Raw genomic sequence first — 23,756 nt, 5'->3', positions numbered from 1 at the left:
CAGACAGAAGACTAACGGCTTCGTTTCCACACGTTCACCCTCCAGCTGCCATGTGCACTATGCTGACACCGGAGCTCAGCCTCCACAACCAAAGCTTACACACGCTTTTTGTCTTTATGTTAAGCTGAGACGGCCATCCCGATAACGCTATATATATATATATATATATATATATATATATATATATATATATATATATATATATATATATATATTATATATTGCTATGAGTACGGGGAAATGAAACACGATAAGATCCCATGTGCACTTTCGTGTAATAATCGCATCATGGGAGTGAGATACAAGAAAGAAATATAAGTCAGTTGGACTAAAACGAAAAACACACACACACACACACACACACACACACACACACACACACACACACACAGAGAGAGAGAGAGAGAGAGAGAGAGAGAGAGAGAGAGAGAGAGAGAGAGAGAGAGAGAGGCGAGCATCTAAAGTGATTTCCGGCTTAAGAAACAAATCCTGAGAGAGCCGAGCAAAGGAATTAAATCTATTTACCTTAGAAAAGAGGAGTTTGACCAGTACGGGTATTCAAAATCATCAAAGGCTTCGATAATCTAAGTCTAACGAGATTTCGCTCGTCAGATATTACTCGTCGTTGTGGATATAATAAGCTTGCGGGCAAGCTTTTTGCCTCGAATGGGCCAAAGTACTTTTTTTTTCGTCAACAGATTATCAACGTATGGAATGATTTGCCAGTTAGATTGGTTGAGAGAAGTATCATGGGTGCTTCAAAGCTTACGCTCGATAGATATTTCCACTCAAATCCACGACTGAAATTATTTGTACCTCTTTATCTGAACGATAAGTGCACGGGCCTTCCTCTTAGTCACTATGTCATTCTCCCCTTATCACATTAATGTATGGGTTTCTTTTCTCGTTCACGATCGCAAATAGCCTCGTCGGAAACCAGTGCTCTGTTGCTGTTTGAAGTCAGTTGTATTTAGTTGCGTTTACGAAACTCGAACCCCGTCTATGATTCTTCTGGGAGAACTCAACCTGCCACACCAGAGATGGATGTGGACCCAACTCAAGATGGTGGCTCCAGACTTCCTCAGAACCCCGGTAGTACAATATACAGACGAACACATCTACATAGGTGCTGGACGAAGGGACGACACGTTGCGCTCTTGGCTAGGAGGTTAGAGGGCCACTCATAGAAAACAATTAACGCTTTGGAGGCTCTAGTCACGGACAACGGTCCACATTAAGGCCGGTTCTTATTTGAAACATAGAGGTTAATGAAAGGGGGAGAATGAGACAATGGAAAGTATTTATGGATTTTTGGAGAAAGTGAAAAAAAATATTTAAGATGTGCCAGGTCATAGTTATTGGGAAATACTTGAGAGAATAGAAAGTTCCAAAGCTTTGAGGTATAGTGAAAGGAACAGTTATCAAAACGGCCCACCCTTGAGTTGCGGGTAGCCACACAGTAATCATGTAACGCAGCAGCTTGCCATTGCGCGGGCTAGCTAGTGGTGGGGGGCACACACAGCCAGCTCTCGGGAGCGAAAACCCAAGTAATATTTATAGAAGAGGGAAAGTGAATCAACATTACCGCGTAGGACAAGGGGGTCAAGTTTTGAAGTTAGCCTTGGAGAGTTTATAAGTCGGACCACTTTCGACTCAACTCGGTCAAGTAAGTATTCAGAGCTAGAACCACCCCAGTTGTGAGGGCAGTACTTCATACAAGTACGGGTCAGTCCACAGTATAAACGAAGCAACTGTTCGGAAGTAAAGAAATTTCGACTTCTAAATAGGATTCCCAGTTTCTGTAAGGCAGACTTAGCTATTTCACGTTTGTTGGTTTTTCAAGACACTGTTGATATAAGACATCATCTCGCTCTCATTACACTTGCATCGAACTACAGACGAGTACTTTATTGGAACTTCTTTCCTTTCACTGTGTTGCATGAGTAGGTATTACATACACTAGTGATTGAATTGGAAATGAAATACTAAGAGGGAGACAAGTGGTGGTAAACAAAGACAATAGTATTCAGAAAGATAGTATTTGAATCATAATGTTGAGGTAAAGAATTTGTAATTCTATGAATGTATCCTTTGTTATGTTATGTGAAGATTACTTAATTACATAATACATAATTAAGGTGTGTCTCAGAATGTAATTATCTAAGTAATGTTTCCTCGATTACTTATTTGCTAATATATTGTTTTCTTTTCTTTCAGCACTGGCTGGATCCCACTAAAACCATTAAAAAACAAGTCAAAAGTAAGTAATGTAGCTAGTAAAGACACGACCATTTTTTTGTACAATACTACTGTTATATTCTGCTGGTTCATGTTGGTTACACACAGTGATGTTTCATGTTGGTTATACCAACACACACAGGTGGTTCATGTTGGTTATGTGCAGACGAGGCTGTTTATGACATGATATACTGTGAAAATCTCAGGTACACCGAAGAAATCTCTGGCTGCGCCGTTGAAATTGAATTGTCCTAGATTCCCTCGCTGTTCAAACCAACAGACACAATATACTTCACATTTTATCCTAGGCTAATGTGCATTTCATAGCATGTTTTTAGTAAACTTGGCATTCAACTCGGGTTCCTTCAGGAAATGTCCTCAAAGGCTCGGCATTTCCTGCAACTATTAATGAAAATTTGTATTTAAATCAGTTGCTTGTCACCACAAGTCAGCTTCGCGAGAGGCTGCTGCCAAACGTCTTTTTGAAACTTTTGTACATATTTTTGCCTGACATATATTGGCGTCAAGCAGCCATTTTATTGATGGACTGTTCAGGAGTAAACTCGTTGTCGGAAATTCAGCGTAAAAATTGCATATTGATGTTACTCCAGCGTAGATAGCGGCATCGTATTCCAATTATTCCCTACGGGGGAAAATATGAATGAATAGATCGGCGAATTTATATATATGTCATCATTAAACTGGCTAGGACTCAATGACAGTAAATATTTCATAAATCCTTTATAGTTGAATGGATATCTACAGGCCATTCATCTTGAATGACTAATGGGCATGAGATAAACGAATTCTGTAATAAAATGATGTGCAGCAGGAGCGGCAACTTGTAGGGCAGAGTGGACATTAATATGCCACACACCACCAACCTCTTGCCCGAGGCGCACTGTAACCAACATGAAGCGAACGTTAGAAAAACTCTACCACTGACCCGTGTATATATATATATATATATATATATATATATATATATATATATATATATATATATATATTATATATATATGATTGACCTCTTTGGCTTAGCGGATAGCATTTACAGGCAGCCAACGGGTCGAGGCCTCATAGTTAGGAATCCTGGTCGCAGCAACTGGTCCACAGGTAACTCAGCCGTTCATCTTCCCCTCGGGCCTGATCGTTAAAATAGGTACCTGGCTCAGACTCGGGTATATATATATATATATATATATATATATATATATATATATATATATATATATAGTGTCCGCAGAAAACCTTGTCTGCCTCCCCTATGAATTTTCAAAGGCAATGTCACACTTACATTTTAGTACTTTGTCATATCTCCTTTGGCCTCGATCACCATCTGCAGACGTCCGGCCATGGAACTGGCAAGGTTCCTGAAGGGTTATTTTAGGTCCAATGTTTGGAGTCCGGAGGGTCTTGATCTGCTGAATGAGGCGAGGCACTGATGAGGTGTTGAAGGAAGCAGCTGCGTCCAGTACACCAACAAATCTCACGTGTACCTACATTTACTTGCTGCAGGCGAGAATTCGGGCTTTCTGCATCTTTAGAAAGGTGGGAGCCAGCCATCTTGAAGCACAGGTGGAAGAAATTCAGCGCCCAAAAGCGAAATTCTCAAAATGAAGTGGCATTTTGGAAGAGTGAAGAAAGGGCATTGTTCCCTCAAGACAGCCCGAGGCACACTGAGGCGAGTTGCTGGTGCTCACACTGTTGCAATTGGGAATTTCTGGATGAATGTTTCAACACGTGCAAATCCGGACGAAGCTATTGTTTCTCATCATGTGCTGGTGCTTAGGGCTGACAGCATGGAGGTACTGTACTAAGGTCAATATCAGTCCAGGCTGACCAGTACATTGGCCAGAGTCTGCCTGAACGTATGTGAGTTTCTCTTACGTCGCCATATAATACAAAGGGAATTTCATAGTCCATGATTGTTAACGGTAGATTTTGAGGTCGTCATTGAATATATCGTATCGTAGATAATTTCTGTAGATTGATAAAAGTTTCAGTAACACTAGTGTAGAGGTAAAGAACATCTAAACACACTGGTGATATCATATACCCTGACTTTACAAAAGCGTTTGATGAATATCAACATGATGGTCATAGCGCGCGCACACACACACACACACACACACACACACACACACACACACACACACACACACTACTAGATATCAGAATGACTAGAAAAAATGGGAGGATGGATGTGCAGCTTTCTAACGCTTGAGATTATATATATATATATATATATATATATATATATATATATATATATATATATATATATATATATATATATATATATATATATATCGTGTGATTTTATGATGCTTCTACGGTGAAAATCCTAGCTCACCGAAGGCACTAGGCTAGCAATGCTCACTGACGTTGATGCGAAGGCAAGCCACAGCTTCCTGTATAATCAGGTGCAGGTGAAGTAGGACACTGGCGTACCAACACACATGACTCGAGACACAGTTGTCCAGCGATTGGACAGCTGTGTGAGGGGGACAGTCTCATCCAAGTCTGATGTGTGGGGTCATGCCACTGGAAAAGTTGCTGACCCCACTGGGGAACTGTGCTGTGTTGGAAGGTCACGCCACTGGAGGACTGTGAAGTGTCGGAAGGTCACGCCGCTGGAGAACAGTGCTGTGTCGTGAGCTCACACCACCGGAGGACTATGCTGTGTCAGAAGCTCACACCACCGGAGGACTATGCTGTGTCAGAAGCTCACATCACCGGAAGATTGTGCTGTGCTTTTAAGTTCATAGCAGTTGAGGATGTTCTGTGTCATGAGCTCACACCACGGGAGGATTGTTCTGTGCCGTGTTGTAAGCTCGTACCACAGGAGGACTGTGTGCCGTATTTATAGCTCACACCACAGGAGGACTGTGTGCCGTATTTATAGCTCACACCACAGGAGGACTGTGGTGTGTTGTAGGGTCAGAGCAGTGGAAAATTGTGATGCGTGCCCCGATGATGGTGGCGGCAGCGGACGAGCTACAGATGTGGGTCACTGTGTTGCCTCTCCCCGCATACTCCGTTACCTGTCTGCTCTCTCTCTCTCTCTCTCTCTCTCTCTCTCTCTCTCTCTCTCTCTCTCTCTCTCTCTCTCTCTCCATAACTCGGCACCTCCTTCACTCCAGTCCTAACCTCTCCCTCTCTGTCTTTCCCCTACCTCTTCCACCCCTCCGCTTCTGCCGCTTGCATCCATTTTATTTGCCTGTCTTCGCTCATCCTCTCTCATGTGTCCAGACCATTTCAGTACATCCGGGACAGCTCTCTCAATGAAAAAAAGTAAATAGATAATAATGATAACAATAATAATTGCAAAAAATGATGAGAGAACCAGGCTGTAGTCTTGCCTCATGACATAATCCCCTCGTTCATAGGTAAGTAGGTTGTGTGTGTGTGTGTGTGTGTGTGTGTTCTTCATGCAGGAGTATCACTGTTGGTGATCTGGTAATAATGGTGGTAGGGTGCACGGATATTCCTGCCGATGCTGCTGTAGTAACCACATTGTTTCTCTTTACAGTCGGTCCGCCATACACCTTCCGCTTCAAGGTCAAGTTTTACTCGTCCGAGCCCAACCTGCTGAGGGAGGAGTTGACTAGGTGAGTGGCCGGCCCTTCCTGCCCTCTCTCTCTCTCTCTCTCTCTCTCTCTCTCTCTCTCTCTCTCTCTCTCTCTCTCTGGCTACTATTCTACAGTCAGGGTTTGTGATTAGGGATCGGTGAGGCACCGCTACAGTGGCTGTCGGTTCCCCCGCCTTTCTTTGCCCAGGCTGCTTTATTTGTACCTTGCAGAAATGTGGGTTGCAGATCATCAGTTTGCCAACACGCCTTTTCCCCCATCTTACACATAACACTCAAGAACATGTAACACACGGCTCTATTCTCAACTCGTACTTTTTTTTTCAGCGGTGTGCTGCTTGATATTAGGTTTTGCATCACTCCAGCAGATACCCGCAGTGTACGTGATGGCTATGCCCTATATCTCCTCAATGAAACTTTCTTTTGTTATGCTGAAGAATGAGTTCATCGTGTTATAAGATCTAGCAAGTATAGGTTAGAAAAGTGAACTGGTCTTCACTATAAATGTCGAGACATTAATTGGTATAATTTTTTTTGTGTGCAGAATAATTTTGCCAGTTGATTCCACTGATAGGGAGTGCCTCAGTTTTCAGTTGTTCCACAATTTACCTGTAACACAGTGACATTTACGATATCTGTCATTTGGTATTGATGTATTGTTACTTGAAAGTGTACGTACGATATTTTAATGATAAGATCATCTGTGCCTACTATTGTCGATCATATTTGGACTTGACCCAAATTTAACTCAGCAGTTACGTAATCTCTGAAACATTAGGTAAGTAAGTAACTGGATCAGATGTAAAAGTGTAGGTGTTTACTCAGTAGTTTCAGGAAACTGAATTTCAAGATGACAGATTTATAAATAGTAGTAGCAGAAGCAGCAGCATCCACCAGGTGCTCCAGCACCAGGTGGGCCTCCATACCTTCATCCCTCTTTCATAATGCCCTTCATTCATCCTCACAGCTTCCATCTCCTCTGCCCTCCTCCCCATCCCCAGCTAGGTAATTGTTTGGTCAGGCAGCTGTAGGTGCGCGGCGGCCCAGATCATGTTTCCTTAACTACATAATTCTCATTTTCCTCCTCTTGGCTACCGTTACGCACTAGCCCTGCGATGTCAGTAAGCAGCTCAAGATGTAAGGATAAACTAAGAGATGAATTGTTTAGCCATTCTGATGAAAATACACTTTTAGTTATTGAAATAGCGAAATATATGATCTGTGTGATTGATCACCCTAGAGAAAATTGCTCTAGGACCAGATGGAATCAAATCTTTTTTTTTTTTTTTTTTTTTTTTATACTTTGTCGCTGTCTCCCGCGTCTGCGAGGTAGCGCAAGGAAACAGACGAAAGAAATGGCCCAACCCCCCCCCCATACACATGTACATACACATGTCCACACACGTGTATACATACCTACACAGCTTTCCATGGTCCACCCCAGACGCCTCACATGCCTTGATTCACTCCACTGACAGCACGTCAACCCCTGTATACCACATCGCTCCAATTCACTCTATTCCTTGCCCTCCTTACACCCTCCTGCATGTTCAGGCCCCGATCACACAAAATCTTTTTCACTCCATCTTTCCACCTCCAATTTGGTCTCCCTCTTCTCCTCGTTCCCTCCACCTCCGACACATATATCCTCTTGGTCAATCTTTCCTCACTCATTCTCTCCATGTGCCCAAACCATTTCAAAACACCCTCTTCTGCTCTCTCAACCACGCTCTTTTTATTTCCACACATCTCTCTTACCCTTACGTTACTTACTCGATCAAACCACCTCACACCACACATTGTCCTCAAACATCTCATTTCCAGCACATCCATCCTCCTGCGCACAACTCTATCCATAGCCCACGCCTCGCAACCATACAACATTGTTGGAACCACTATTCCTTCAAACATACCCATTTTTGCTTTCCGAGATAATGTTCTCGACTTCCACACATTTTTCAAGGCTCCCAAAATTTTCGCCCCCTCCCCCACCCTATGATCCACTTCCGCTTCCATGGTTCCATCCGCTGACAGATCCACTCCCAGATATCTAAAACACTTCACTTCCTCCAGTTTTTCTCCATTCAAACTTACCTCCCAATTGACTTGACCCTCAACCCTACTGTACCTAATAACCTTGCTCTTATTCACATTTACTCTTAACTTTCTTCTTCCACACACTTTACCAAACTCAGTCACCAGCTTCTGCAGTTTCTCACATGAATCAGCCACCAGCGCTGTATCATCAGCGAACAACAACTGACTCACTTCCCAGGCTCTCTCATCCCCAACAGACTTCATACTTGCCCCTCTTTCCAGGACTCTTGCATTCACCTCCCTAACAACCCCATCCATAAACAAATTAAACAACCATGGAGACATCACACACCCCTGCCGCAAACCTACATTCACTGAGAACCAATCACTTTCCTCTCTTCCTACACGTACACATGCCTTACATCCTCGATAAAAACTTTTCACTGCTTCTAACAACTTGCCTCCCACACCATATATTCTTAATACCTTCCACAGAGCATCTCTATCAACTCTATCATATGCCTTCTCCAGATCCATAAATGCTACATACAAATCCATTTGCTTTTCTAAGTATTTCTCACATACATTCTTCAAAGCAAACACCTGATCCACACATCCTCTACCACTTCTGAAACCGCACTGCTCTTCCCCAATCTGATGCTCTGTACATGCCTTCACCCTCTCAATCAATACCCTCCCATATAATTTACCAGAAATACTCAACAAACTTATACCTCTGTAATTTGAGCACTCACTCTTATCCCCTTTGCCTTTGTACAATGGCACTATGCACGCATTCCGCCAATCCTCAGGCACCTCACCATGAGTCATACATACATTAAATAACCTTACCAACCAGTCAACAATACAGTCACCCCCTTTTTTAATAAATTCCACTGCAATACCATCCAAACCTGCTGCCTTGCCGGCTTTCATCTTCCGCAAAGCTTTTACTACCTCTTCTCTGTTTACCAAATCATTTTCCCTAACCCTCTCACTTTGCACACCACCTCGACCAAAACACCCTATATCTGCCACTCTGTCATCAGACACATTCAACAAACCTTCAAAATACTCATTCCATCTCCTTCTCACATCACCACTACTTGTTATCACCTCCCCATTTACGCCCTTCACTGAAGTTCCCATTTGCTCCCTTGTCTTACGCACCCTATTTACCTCCTTCCAGAACATCTTTTTATTCTCCCTAAAATTTACTGATAGTCTCTCACCCCAACTCTCATTTGCCCTTTTTTTCACCTCTTGCACCTTTCTCTTGACCTCCTGTCTCTTTCTTTTATACTTCTCCCACTCAATTGCATTTTTTCCCTGCAAAAATCGTCCAAATGCCTCTCTCTTCTCTTTCACTAATACTCTTACTTCTTCATCCCACCACTCACTACCCTTTCTAAACAGCCCACCTCCCACTCTTCTCATGCCACAAGCATCTTTTGCGCAATCCATCACTGATTCCCTAAATACATCCCATTCCTCCCCCACTCCCCTTACTTCCATTGTTCTCACCTTTTTCCATTCTGTATACAGTCTCTCCTGGTACTTCCCCACACAGGTCTCCTTCCCAAGCTCACTTATTTTCACCACCTTCTTCACCCCAACATTCACTCCTCAAGATGTAAGGATAAACTAAGAGATGAATTGTTTAGCCATTCTGATGAAAATACACTTTTAGTTATTGAAATAGCGAAATATATGATCTGTGTGATTGATCACCCTAGAGAAAATTGCTCTAGGACCAGATGGAATCAAATCTACGTTCCTTAAAAATACAAAAATGCATTAACAAAACTGATGATGTTATTGATGAGTCTGAGGTAATTGCTAGATAACACAGACAAGTTAGCTTGACTTCGCATGTAATAAAAGTCCTTGAAAGAATAAAAAGACATTAAATAATCTCATCATGAACAGCTTTATAAAAGAAGACTAACATGAACTTTTGCCAGGAAAAAGTACCTAAACTCAATTACATGTAATCTCATTAGAGTGACACATGAAAGTATAATCCAAGTAGAGAGAGTGGATACTGATTTTCTTGACCTTGCAAAAGCATTTGACTGAAAAAGGAAAGAAAAAAAAAAATTTTGCTGAAGGAAGTAGCTACACAAAACATTAAGGTTGATGTATGGGAGATTAAAGAGTGTCTGACAAAGTTTAAAGTGGTAACAAATAGACCCATGTCCAAGAAGGAAGCCGTTCCATCTGGGGTACCACAGGTGACGATAGCCTTAATACTTTGTAGTGATATCTGAAATTAACAGCAAAGTAAAGGAAAGCATATTAAAGAGCTTTCCTGATGGCACCAGAGTAAGCGGATAGGTTAAGAAACAAAGGAGATTTAAAAAGTCTTGGACTCAACTTACAAAATGGGCAGAAGTGAACCTGATGAAATTTGATGAAGGTACATTTATGGAAATAAGTTATGGAACAAGGAAGAATACAGTAATGGTACGCTATTAAGGCCCAACAGACAAAGTAACAAAAGTAAAAGATTTGGGTGTCATCATGGAGAAACTAGATTTCAGAGAGCCTATTGAGAAGGTAATACTATTACGGTGATTGGTATGATTCTGAAAACTTTCACAATTGGAGGTAGAATCCAGTTGATGGGAATGTTTAATGTGTATTAAGAAGCAAATTTAAGTACTTCAGTATTGTATGCTCTCCAAGAAAAACAGACAGAAATAAGCAAAAGAAAAAAATCTTGAAGCTCTTCATGAGCAGAATCGAAGGAATGGAACATATGAACTCTCATGAAAGGTTGAAAGAACTGTATTATATGGAAAGAAATTTCTCTCTCTCTCTCTCTCTCTCTCTCTCTCTCTCTCTCTCTCTGCTTATTCATTTACACACGCAGCCTTACTCCAGGTAAACATTTAATGACAGTCAAAACAGGAGGAAAAAAAACAGCTATTTTTGGCAGTGGGCTAGCAACCCTGTAAAAGATTTGAAATTATGCTTGTTAGATTGGTGGGTCACAGTAATAACTAGTGCAAATGGAGGTTCATGAGGCATCCACATCTTGTGATTACTGTTTGTCTTACATTGTGAGTGTAACACTTGTGTGTGGTCATGTGTATATTTTTACCGTGGCAAGCATGTGGTTGTGTCGTGTCTCATCCTTTCTCTGAGTTATCAATGAAAACATCATGGGAGAAGCCTTTCATTCAGGGTGTGATTCAGTCAGTGGCAGAGTCCAGTCATCCCTGAACTGACATTAGTGAAGCTGTGTTGTACTGGCCCTTAAGGCAGTGCCCCTGGTGAGAGAGTCTGTTATATAGATGAATCTTTCTAGTACTTAAGGTTGTTGCCTAAATTGCTGTTTATGTTAATGTATGTTTTTGTTGCAGGTACCAGTTCTTCCTCCAGCTCAAGCAGGACATACTCAATGGGAAGTTGGATGTACCTTACCAGCAAGGGATTGACCTCTTCGCCCTTTCACTACAATGTAGGTATTATCTTTACTACCACCATGATCATCGCAACTGATGTTTCAACCACAATGATCATCACTACCGTTGTTACAGTTACCACCACCGTGGTCACCACTAACAGTCATTAGCTTAGCATCACCACTAACACCATTATTATGACCAAAGTGCCCTAAATAGTGTTAGAGAAAACACTGTCAACACCCATAGCCTGCAGATGTCTACCTCATTACTTGCAAGCATTAGAAACATCATGGACTGCCCAGAGAAGAAAGTAAATAAATCACTTGGTAAATGTGTACATAATGTACCAGATCATCCTGTTTGTGGAGGGTCCTTGGGACTTTAGGCCTGTCTCAAACAGAGGAGCAGTAGAGAAACTTGGTCTCAGACTGATCTCTAGCAATAAGAAGCTTCCAAAATTTTTGTGAATATACTTTTCATATTACTACTATCACCATCACCACTACAACCATCAGAAGCATACATAACTTTTCTCATTATGTGCCTGATTACCATATCACCATTGCCATCACACTTGCCACCACCATTGCCAAGTCAATAACTGTCTCCACTTTCACCAACCCTGGTTATCCTGTTGATTTTACCACCACCATCAATCAGCTTCATTATTGCCATCATCAATCACCATCTATACCACTGCCATAGACGTCTTAACTGTCCCTACTATGACAATTTTTTCCCCTAATCATCTTGATTCTCACCACCTGTCATAGCACCATCATCACCACATATAAGTAACAGCTGCACTCCAACCTTCCATGCCTCAAGGCTGATATTAAACTTTCTCAACACCCATTTAGTCTTATAACATTTTTATTTTGAGTAGCATGGCAGACGCTCTTAGAATGCCACTTACAAAACTTGGTTCAAAACTCAAAGAAAATTCTACCCTCTTCCCTGAAGCTTTATATATTTGTTTCTTTGCATCTCAAGAACAGATTTATACAAGACCATACATGTAAGACCCATTACTTTAGTTAATCTTTAATCCATTTATGTAAGACCCATTGCATTAGTTTATCTTTATCCCAGTAATGAAAAGCTTTAGCATAAGATTTAAATAGGGAATGCCTTGAGGAAAATTCTCTCCTTGGGTACAGAACTTTTATCTTTATGTAACTTTAACCCTTTAAGTGCTGTGGGCAGTGGCTTATATTACTGTATTAGGAAACAAGGTAAGCTTTGCTAACTGTGCAGTATTAAAATTAAAAAGGTTGCTTTGTTAAAAGTTTTCTTGATTTATTTTTCATTTAGTTATTTAAAAAAGTATCATTATATGTTGATATCATGCTTTGATTGAAGTCCAGCCATGCAAGATAATTGTATTTGTAGCCCAGAAATGTATCACTGGATACACTGTAACAAGATTTGCATCTTGGACTTCAGCATATGTTTGTGTAATGATCTTTCCCAAGATGTATGATGAAAGATTTTAGTTCAGAATGCAGACAAGTACTTCTTTCCTTATCCAAATGAATTTGATATATGTGAATGTAATATGTTATGAAAGACATTCATATTCTTTTAATTTTCCCTTTATGATATTTCTTTCTTATTTCACATGACCGATTTCCCACATTAGCGAGGTAGTGCCAGAAACAGGCAGAGAATGGCTACACTCTCTCATATTCATCCTTTAGCTTTCATGTGCAGTGCACAAAAACAGAAGCTCCCTATCCACAACCAGGCCTCACAGACCTTTCCATGGTTTACCTTGCCCACTTCACATGTTCTGTGTCAGTCCTTTGACAGCATATCAACCCCTGTATACCACATTGTTCCAGTTCACTGCATCTCATGCACACTTTTCAGGCTCTGATCACTTGAAATCTTTTTCACTCCATCCCTCCATCTACAATTTAGTCTCTCCCTTTTTCTTGTTCCCTACACTTGTGACACATATATACTCTTTGTTAAACTTTGCCCACTTATTCTCTCCATTTATCCAAACCATTTCAGCAAACCCTTTTTAGCTCTCTCAACCACACTCTTTATATTCTTACACCTCTTTCGTACCCTTTTATTACTTACTCGATCAAACATTTCATATCCAACATATCCACTGTCCTATACACATCCTTATGTATACCCCATGCCTGGCATCCTTATAATGTTGAGACAACTATAACCTTAAGACATATCTATTTTTGCCCTCTTGGTTAATGATCTCTCTTTCCAGACATTCTTCAGTGCTCCCAGAACCTTCACTCCCTCAACCACCCTGTGACTTGCTTTGGCCTCTGTGGTTCGATTTGCTACAGTGTCCTTTCCCATGTATCTAAAATACTCCTTCAGTTTTTCTCCATTTGGACTCGCATCCCATCTAACCTGTCCCTCAACCCTGCTAAACCTAATAACCTTGCTTTTGTTCACATTTACTTTTGACTTTCTCCTTTCATACACAATTCCAGTCTCACTCGCCGCCTTCTGCAGTTTTGTACTCAAATCTGCCACCAGCGCTGTATCATCAGCAAACAACAGACTTGCTTCTCAGGACCTTTCGTTCCCTACAGACTGGGTACTTGTCTCTCTATCCAAGACTGACATTTTACCACCCTCACCACCCTGTTCATAAACAAATTAAACAGCTCTGATGACATCACACACCCCTGCTGCAGACCGAGCTTCACTTGGAGCCACTCACTCTTTTCTCTTCCTGCTCGTACACATGCCTTACCCTCTCAATAAAAACTATTCCCTACTTCTAGCAGCTTTCCTAGTGCATCACATACTCTTAAGACCTATAGGTCATCTCTATCAACTGTATCATATACCTTTTACAGATCCATAAATTCCATATACAAATCCATCTATATCTCTAATATTTCTCAGCTTTGGCTGTTAAATGGCTAATGATTTTTGTGCAATTTTTGAATTTTTGCTGATTATTCCCATCCATTGGAAACACTTTTTTTTTAATCTTTGGCCAGCACTTACAGGTTACCCTGGAAATTTACCTCATAATTTGAAAAACTTCCTCCTTTGTTCACACAGTTATTTCTAAATATCTAAAGAATTGAATAGCAAAAGGCCCTCATTTCTAATTTTTTGTTAAATACATCCACTTATGGAATAATCAAAATGCAATTGTGGTGATGGTGATCTGATATTCACCAGGAATGTGATTTACTAGGAGCACATAATGTATCAAAGTGCATTTTAGCCATAACTTTGTACGTATGTGTTTTGTTTTTGGTAAAATCAAACCGATCAACATGCAGAAATCTCAACAGAGCAATCACAGGGGTGTTGACCTATATACTTTTAGGTCATGGATGCACAACCAGCAGCCTGCAGGCCACATATGCACCTTGACTGCATGGTGTGTGGCACAGAATGCTTTATTAAGATTGAGAAAAACTTGCTAAACTACCAGTTATTTACTTTCTATAAATGCTTACTTCAAGATCAGCTGTATCCATACTAGTGAAAGGAGGCTGCTGTTTATGCATGCTTATATGACAACTTAAGTCTGCGAATGAAGTCACTATCATGAATCTTAGCAAGTCAGAGGCTTGATGCAAGGCTTGATGCATACAGAACAGTGACACTTTACACCCTGTTCTACGACAGATGAATAGAAAATTTGATCCCAGTATCATGAAACTTCTTTCAGAGATAAATTGCTAAGAGTCACACTTAGAATCCATTCTCTGAATGTTGAGAATTTTTTTTTTCAAAGCATAAGCTTCGGCTTAATGAATGATCAAATCCATGCTGTTGATATTCTTTAGCTAACAGGCTAATGCAGAGTAAAAACTGTATTTCATTGCATTGAACATGATTCGACTGTTTAGATATTACTGTAGAGCTCAGTCATGGGACTGTTGCTCTTCTTGATCTCTATCTCTATGAATGACTTAAAGAAGGATTAAATCCATACCTTCATATGATTGGAGATGGCACATGGGTTATTAGGGAAGCTAAGAATGAGGGGGATTGTACCAATTTGTAAGTGGATCTAGACAAACTTAAAAAGCAGGTCTCACTCATGGTTGATGAAATTTAACCAAGGTATAAGTTTGTTGAGTATTCCTGGTAAATTATATGGGAGGGTATTGATTGAGAGGGTGAAGGCATGTACAGAGCATCAGATTGGGGAAGAGCAGTGTGGTTTCAGAAGTGGTAGAGGATGTGTGGATCAGGTGTTTGCTTTGAAGAATGTATGTGAGAAATACTTAGAAAAGCAAATGGATTTGTATTTAGCATTTATGGATCTGGAGAAGGCATATGATAGAGTTGATAGAGATACTCTGTGGAAGGTATTAAGAATATATGGTGTGGGAGGCAAGTTGTTAGAAGCAGTGAAAAGTTTTTATCGAGGATGTAAGGCATGTGTACGTGTAGGAAGAGAGGAAAGTGATTGGTTCTCAGTGAATGTAGGTTTGCAGCAGGGGTGTGTGATGTCTCCATGGTTGTTTAATTTGATTATGGATGGGTTGTTAGGGAGGTGAATGCAAGAGTTTTGGAAAGAGGGGCAAGTATGAAGTCTGTTGGGGATGAGAGAGCTTGGGAAGTGAGTCAGTTGTTGTTCGCTGATGATACAGCGCTGGTGGCTGATTCATGTGAGAAACTGCAGAAGCTGGTGACAGAGTTTGGTAAAGTGTGTGAAAGAAGAAAGTTAAGAGTAAATGTGAATAAGAGCAAGGTTATTAGGTACAGTAGGGTTGAGGGTCAAGTCAATTGGGAGGTGAGTTTGAATGGAGAAAAACTGGAGGAAGTGAAGTGTTTTAGATATCTGGGAGTGGATCTGGCAGCGGATGGAACCATGGAAGCGGAAGTGGATCATAGGGTGGGGGAGGGGGCGAAAATTCTGGGAGCCTTGAAGAATGTGTGGAAGTCGAGAACATTATCTCGGAAAGCAAAAATGGGTATGTTTGAAGGAATAGTGGTTCCAACAATGTTGTATGGTTGCGAGGTGTGGGCTATGGATAGAGTGGTGCACAGGAGGATGGATGTGCTGGAAATGAGATGTTTGAGGACAATGTGTGGTGTGAGGTGGTTTGATCGAGTAAGTAACGTAAGGGTAAGAGAGATGTGTGGAAATAAAAAGAGCGTGGTTGAGAGAGCAGAAGAGGGTGTTTTGAAATGGTTTGGGCACATGGAGAGAATGAGTGAGGAAAGATTGACCAAGAGGATATATGTGTCGGAGGTGGAGGGAATGAGGAGAAGAGGGAGACCAAATTGGAGGTGGAAAGATGGAGTGAAAAAGATTTTGTGTGATCGGGGCCTGAACATGCAGGAGGGTGAAAGGAGGGCAAGGAATAGAGTGAATTGGAGCGATGTGGTATACTGGGATTGACGTGCTGTCAGTGGATTGAATCAAGGCATGTGAAGCGTCTGGGGTAAACCATGGAAAGCTGTGTAGGTATGTATATTTGCGTGTGTGGACGTATGTATATACATGTGTATGGGGGTGGGTTGGGCCATTTCTTTCGTCTGTTTCCTTGCACTACCTCGCAAACGCGGGAGACAGCGACAAAGCAAAAAAAAAAAAAAAAATGCAAAGTTATGAGAATGGAACACAGGGAAATAAGGCCTTGGTATGGATATTGCTTAGCAGCAAATAAACAGCGAGAACCTGTGTGTGAGAACTGTAAAGGAGATAAACTATCTTCTGGCAAATATTAGGATTACATTCAGTTTATGGGTGAGGAAATGTTTGGAAAACTATTCCCATTGTATAGTAGGACAAAACTAGAATAATCTCAGATTTTTTCTTGCACATAAAGAAGCACAGAGAACAAACAAAATCTAGGAGAGGGCAAAAAGATAGTAGCAGAATTAAGAGATCTGAGTTGCAGTAGAGGGTTAGAGAACATAATTTTTTCATTAGATTTTGATCCAGTTAGATGATGTCAGAAGTGACTAGTTCTATGAAATGTGCAATAACGAAATAGCTGGAGGGCTTAACAGGAAATCAAGCAAAATCCATGTTAGAAGAAGTGTATAGAAGTAGTATAAGAGTAGTGGATGAATAGAATGTACTGAGTAGATGACATATATAAGATTAGAAAGTTGCATGAGAAAGGAGAAAGTTCAAGAGATTAGGCCCCAAGAGTGTAGAACTCCCTCCCTGTGCCATACAAATTGGTAAAGAAGAGGTAATTACAGCTGTGTCTCGATGTGGATCAGCATGCCCTAATGCTCTTTTATTTTTCTGTCACTTGTATGGCATGGCAGACACTGAGGGATCACTTTGTCTTTTGTAGTTATCATCCGTATAAAGTCACACTTTGGTTTAGTTAAAATTCATATTCATTTACATTCATCAGACTGAACACATTTTATAGTTGTTTCACAGCATCTAAAGGATTCTGTAGTATATGATCCACAACTCTTGATTTCGCAGTAGTTATACCCCTTACGAAAAGTTTTATCTTGTTCTTAATGCGCTCATATTTCAAAGAAAATTCAACCTTTGCCTGTGGAATATGATATAGGGTTTTTTTCAGCATTTAAAGAATTGAATGGCATAAGACTAATATCTTTAGTCATGCATCTTTAAAAATCATTGAACCTGTAACTGAACTGGGCTCATAACTTGAAGAAAATTTCACCAATGTCCACAGAACGTAAAACAGAGATCTTTTTCATCTTACAAACACTATTTCCACCTGTTCTCATTCCACTCCATAACTGTGCTGCAATGGAAGCACAGCATAGAAAGGACTTCTTATTGTCAAATTGATATTGCACAGATTCATGTCCACCAGACTACCAGGGATAATGATGTTCTCACTTTAATGTTTTGTTTGTAGCTGAACTTGGTGACTATGATCCTGACATTCACACCCCTGGTTTTGTGTCCGAGTTCCACTTCAGCACTCAGCAAACAGATCAAATGGAGGAGGATGTTCTAGAGAAATTTAAGGAGTACATGTAAGTTACATTGCCCAGTAGACCTGGGGAAACAAGTGAATGATGAAAATTGTTAATGTGCTTTAAGTTAAATTTTCTGTTTGAATTACCACATCATAAAGGTATCTAGTCATATTGTCCAGCTCAGATAATATCTTTGATGGACTGAGATCAGAATGTAATAATTGTAATGGGATAGTGCTATTTTCAAGTGTCTGTAGATATCTGTTTGGAAAAAAAGATATTCAAGTGATTTCATAGTTGCATCACTGATAAAGATTTTAAACTTGCTAAATGTTTGTGTTTGTATGTTCTTGCTTTTTCACACAGAGGATTAACACCAGCCCAGGCTGAGCAGAGCTACTTAAATAAAGCCAAATGGTTGGAGATGTATGGTGTTGATATGCATATGGTGTTGGTAAGTATATAATACATAATTATTTTCTGTTTTACTTGTGTACACTTGATTTATTACACATTTTATTTTCTGTTTTATTCATGTACTCTTGATTTATTACACTTTGTCATCTTTTTATGTAAAAGCCATAGTGTTACCTGTGAAGGTGGGTATTGTGTGTTATGATTTTTGTGTAAGTTTTATGCTGTACACTTGCACAAATTTTGCTTGAAATGCTATGTGCCAGTTAGCACATCAAAATTGTAATGAAAAGGATCACGGAGAATTTTCATATTAAGTGGTGATGAAAATGGTTTCTGTAGAGTGCAGTTGATTGCTGCTGATATGATATAAATATTATATTTACAATATATTGCGACAGTGATGTGGTCCTTGGGAAAGCTAGAGTGGAAAGAAATTCACGTGATATGCTAGAAATGCCTCTCCTAGACTGGTATCATGTTTATTCCTCAGATCATTAAGGAAATGCTTTATGATGTATATGAGTATTATTCACTTCATGCCGTACTATATTTTCATGAACTGTGTAGAGTGAAAGAAGAAAGTGTACTAAAAAAAAAAAAAATGAAAAAGGTGAGAGAATTTAAGTATTTTGGAGCTGTCTTGGGTAAGCTTGGTGATATGGAAGGAGAGATAAGGGAGAGAACAGTACAGGGTAGGAGAGTCATTAAGTCCCATAATAGAATAATGAAGGGTAGAGGTGTAAGTATGTAAGTGAAGAGAGGATTAAGATAGAGCATAGTCCTCCCAACCATGACCAATGCAGGTGAAACATGGACTTAAAATGAGCCACAGATCAAGAATCCAGGGCTGTGGAAATGAGCTATTTGAGAAGAGCATTTGGTGTGACTAGATGAAATGAAGAAAGAACTGAATGGGTGTATGAGAGATGTGGAACAATGGAATGCAAAGTGAGTGAATTATGGAGTGGTAGAGCAGGTGAAACACAACACTTTGAAGTAGTTTGGGCTTGTGGAAAGAATGCAACACTGAAAGTTTACAAGGAGAGTGTATGATAGTACAAATAAGGGGGTTAGTGTGAGTGGAAGGCCACCTTTGACGTAGGCAAATAGGGTGGAGGAATATTGGGGGTAGAGAAATAGTGGAAGAAGTGGTAGAATGCGTGGAATGGTGTATGCAAGGGAGGCGTGTAAGGACAGGGATAAGTGGAGACTCTTTTGCCATGGCCATCTCTTGATGGGAGTTCCTGGAGGGAATGGGCATCAGAGATATAGATAGATAGATCACATTTTATATCTTTAATCTGCCACATTTTCAAGTTCATTTTGTAATAAAAGCTTAGGGCAGTTTTATGTATTTTTGAAAGGAAACTTTTTATTTATTCATTTATTATACTGAACTGCTGTCTCCTGCATTAGCGAGGTAGCACAAGGAAACAGATGAGGAATGGCCCAACCCACCCACATGAATACCCAACCCACCTACATAAACGCCCATGCACGCTCATATACATACATATACATTTCACTGTATACATACACAGACATATACCTATATACACATGTACACATTCATACTTGCTGCCTTCATCCATTCCCATTGCCACCCCGCTCTACATGAAAAAAAAACAAGCAAGGTAGCGCTAGAAACAGACAAAAAGGCCACATTCATTCACACTCAGTCTCTAGCTGTCATGTGTAATGCACTGAAACCACAGCTCCCTTTCCACATCCAGGCCCCACAGACCTTTCCATGGCTTACCCCAAATGCTTCACATGCTCTGGTTCAATCCATTGACAACGTCAACCCTGGTATACAACATCGTTCCAATTCACTCTATTCCTTGCAGGCTTATCACCCTCCTGTATGTTCAGGCCCTGATTGCTCAAAATCTTTATCACTCCATCCTTCCACCTCCAATTTGGTCTGCTTCTCCTTCTTCCCTCCACCTCCTACTTTTTATGTATGAATATTTTTCTTTATATGTATTTTCCTGGGTATAGGGGAAAAAGGATTTCAATCATCATTTATACTGTTTGTTACAGAAGGCAATTTCCTGTATTATCACTTTTTGAAAGTAGGAACATCAGCAGCATTGCAAAACTTTTTTCTGGAAGGCAAGGTTCCTAATACTTCCTCTCTTAAGTGAGAATGGCTCACACAATTGTTACCCATTCAGTAAATCTTAAATATAAAAACTTATTGGAAAATACTGGAGAACCATGTCATGAGCTCAAACTTTGTGATTGGAATTTGAGAATGGGGCACATTATTTTCTCGAATAGCTTTTATTATCTACAGAGTTGTTCGCTTATTCTCCTGTAATTTATAACTTTTGTAGGGGAAAGATGGACAGGAGTATAGGTTAGGCCTGACTCCAACGGGCATTCTGGTCTTCGAAGGTGAAACCAAGATTGGACTCTTCTTTTGGCCCAAGATTACTCGTCTAGATTTCAAGAAGAAGAAGTTAACATTGATGGTTGTTGAAGATGATGATGAGGGACGTGAACAAGAGCACACCTTTGTCTTTAGGTGAGGATTAAGTGAAAAAAGATGATGCTTGTTCTGTTCTTTTCTAATTTTTTTTTCATCGTAGAATTTATTGAATCTGTTGTGGATAATTGTCATTTTGCAATTGTGAATTGCATGAACAATAACAATACTATGAATTATTTCCTTTCTGTAGTATGGCCAGATTTAATTGTGCATCCTTTTATAGTTCAGGCTAGATGCTTTTAACATACGAAAACCATGAACTAAGGTGACAAACTGTTGAATCTTGTATCCAGTCATGCACAGACATAGGAGTAAAACTGGAATATCATATTTTTCTTCTCAAATTATATGAAATGTTATATGCTTGTGTCATCTGTAATTAATATATTATATGTGATGGTAAAACATCTTAGGATATGGGGCAGAAACCAGGTTAAATTCTATAGTTCTGAAATGCAATTTCATCCGAGATCTCTATTAAGTGTCACTTGTTTCCCTCTGTTCAATTTCAGAATGCCACAATTAATGCCCACAATGATATACACACTTTCCTGCAGTGAATGAAGTATGTTAGCCTTGCCTTTTGGCAAAATGGTAGAAGTAGATATAGGTAGTAGGTATGAACATTAGGCTGGAGAATCAGGTAGAAGTAGTAGGCGAGAACATAAGTGGGAGCATTAGGTAGTAGTAGTAGGTTAGAAGATTGAGCAGGAATGATTGGGAAACACATTAAGTAGTCATAGTCTGTAGGAACATTAGATAGGAGTCTCTGGAAACACTGCACTGGAGTTGCACTCTTCTAGTGGCCTGTTAAGGGTGAGGTATTAAAGGCTAAGAAGCAGCACTTGTTCCTCAGCTGGGGAAATTCTTTTGATTAAGCCAACCCCTTAAGGGTGATTCTTGAGGGAACAGGCATGGGAAGATATGGTAGAATGTACAAGCTAAGTAAAGAGGAAGTTAGTGGTGCACATCACAAACATTCCAAGTCCAGAATTTTCAGCCAGTTATCAGAAGAATATGTAAACTCTATGAGCAAGCCATTAGAAATGTTTAAGAGTGAATTTGGAAAGATACTGCAAAATTTGCCTGATCAATGAGGCTGCAGGAACAGACCTGTAAAATAACCATGTGTAGGACAGAGGACTCATGTTATCAAATTTGAAATCATGAAGGTATTATGTATGTATTTTCTATACAATGTTATGTTTAATGTTCTAGTTAATCTTAGTGTAGTTTAATGTAAAAAATATTTGCATTTTGTATGTGTAGATCTAAGGATATTTTTTGCATAATTGCATCTGAAAATTGAAGTTTCAACATATATCCCTTTTTGTCCAGATTGCACAATGAAAAAGCTTGTAAACACCTATGGAAATGTGCAGTGGAGCATCACTCTTTTTTTCGCTTGAAAGCTCCCAGTAAAGGTCCCTCAGGGAGACAGAACTTCTTCAGGATGGGGTCAAGGTTCAGATACAGGTATGTACTGTTTAACCAATTGTGCTACAATATTTTTGAATTTTATTTCAGATTTGAATTGAATTTTATTTTTTTTTCATTATCATACTTTGTCGCTGTCTCCCGCGTTTGCGAGGTAGCGCAAGGAAACAGACGAAAGAAATGGCCCAACCCCCCCCATACACATGTATATACATACGTCCACACACGCAAATATACATACCTACACAGCTTTCCATGGTTTACCCCAGACGCTTCACATGCCTTGATTCAATCCACTGACAGCACGTCAATCCCGGTATACCACATCGCTCCAATTCACTCTATTCCTTGCCCTCCTTTCACCCTCCTGCATGTTCAGGCCCCGATCACACAAAATCTTTTTCACTCCATCTTTCCACCTCCAATTTGGTCTCCCTCTTCTCCTCGTTCCCTCCACCTCCGACACATATATCCTCTTGGTCAATCTTTCCTCACTCATTCTCTCCATGTGCCCAAACCACTTCAAAACACCCTCTTCTGCTCTCTCAACCACGCTCTTTTCATTTCCACACATCTCTCTTACCCTTACGTTACTCACTCGATCAAACCACCTCACACCACACATTGTCCTCAAACATCTCATTTCCAGCACATCCATCCTCCTGCGCACAACTCTATCCATAGCCCACGCCTCGCAACCATACAACATTGTTGGAACCACTATTCCTTCAAACATACCCATTTTTGCTTTCCGAGATAATGTTCTCGACTTCCACACATTCTTCAAGGCCCCCAGAATTTTCGCCCCCTCCCCCACCCAATGATCCACTTCCGCTTCCATGGTTCCATCCGCTGCCAGATCCACTCCCAGATATCTAAAACACTTCACTTCCTCCAGTTTTTCTCCATTCAAACTCACCTCCCAATTTACTTGACCCTCAACCCTACTGTACCTAATAACCTTGCTCTTATTCACATTTACTCTTAACTTTCTTCTTCCACACACTTTACCAAACTCAGTCACCAGCTTCTGCAGTTTCTCACATGAATCAGCCACCAGCGCTGTATCATCAGCGAACAATAACTGACTCACTTCCCAAGCTCTCTCATCCCCAACAGACTTCATACTTGCCCCTCTTTCCAAAACTCTTGCATTTACCTCCCTAACAACCCCATCCATAAACAAATTAAACAACCATGGAGACATCACACAGCCCTGCCGCAAACCTACATTCACTGAGAA

General features: G+C 40.3%; 1 protein-coding gene across 1 annotated transcript in view; it reads left to right on the top strand.

Moving 5' to 3' along the window:
• The window catches only part of LOC139749382 (uncharacterized), a 205,282-nt gene that overhangs the window by 117,088 nt on the left and 64,438 nt on the right, over nucleotides 1–23,756 (top strand). Inside the window, exons 3-9 of the mRNA XM_071663166.1 lie at nucleotides 2,218–2,260; nucleotides 5,774–5,852; nucleotides 11,236–11,333; nucleotides 18,102–18,222; nucleotides 18,532–18,619; nucleotides 20,922–21,112; nucleotides 22,415–22,552. Of these exons, the coding sequence (XP_071519267.1) occupies nucleotides 2,218–2,260; nucleotides 5,774–5,852; nucleotides 11,236–11,333; nucleotides 18,102–18,222; nucleotides 18,532–18,619; nucleotides 20,922–21,112; nucleotides 22,415–22,552 (758 nt within the window). The remainder of the gene's footprint in view (nucleotides 1–2,217; nucleotides 2,261–5,773; nucleotides 5,853–11,235; nucleotides 11,334–18,101; nucleotides 18,223–18,531; nucleotides 18,620–20,921; nucleotides 21,113–22,414; nucleotides 22,553–23,756) is intronic.

The sequence above is a fragment of the Panulirus ornatus genome, chromosome 7 (genome assembly GCF_036320965.1).
Source record: "Panulirus ornatus isolate Po-2019 chromosome 7, ASM3632096v1, whole genome shotgun sequence".
NCBI classification, from domain to species: domain Eukaryota; kingdom Metazoa; phylum Arthropoda; class Malacostraca; order Decapoda; family Palinuridae; genus Panulirus; species Panulirus ornatus.
This window is presented reverse-complemented; position numbering and strand designations above follow the sequence as displayed.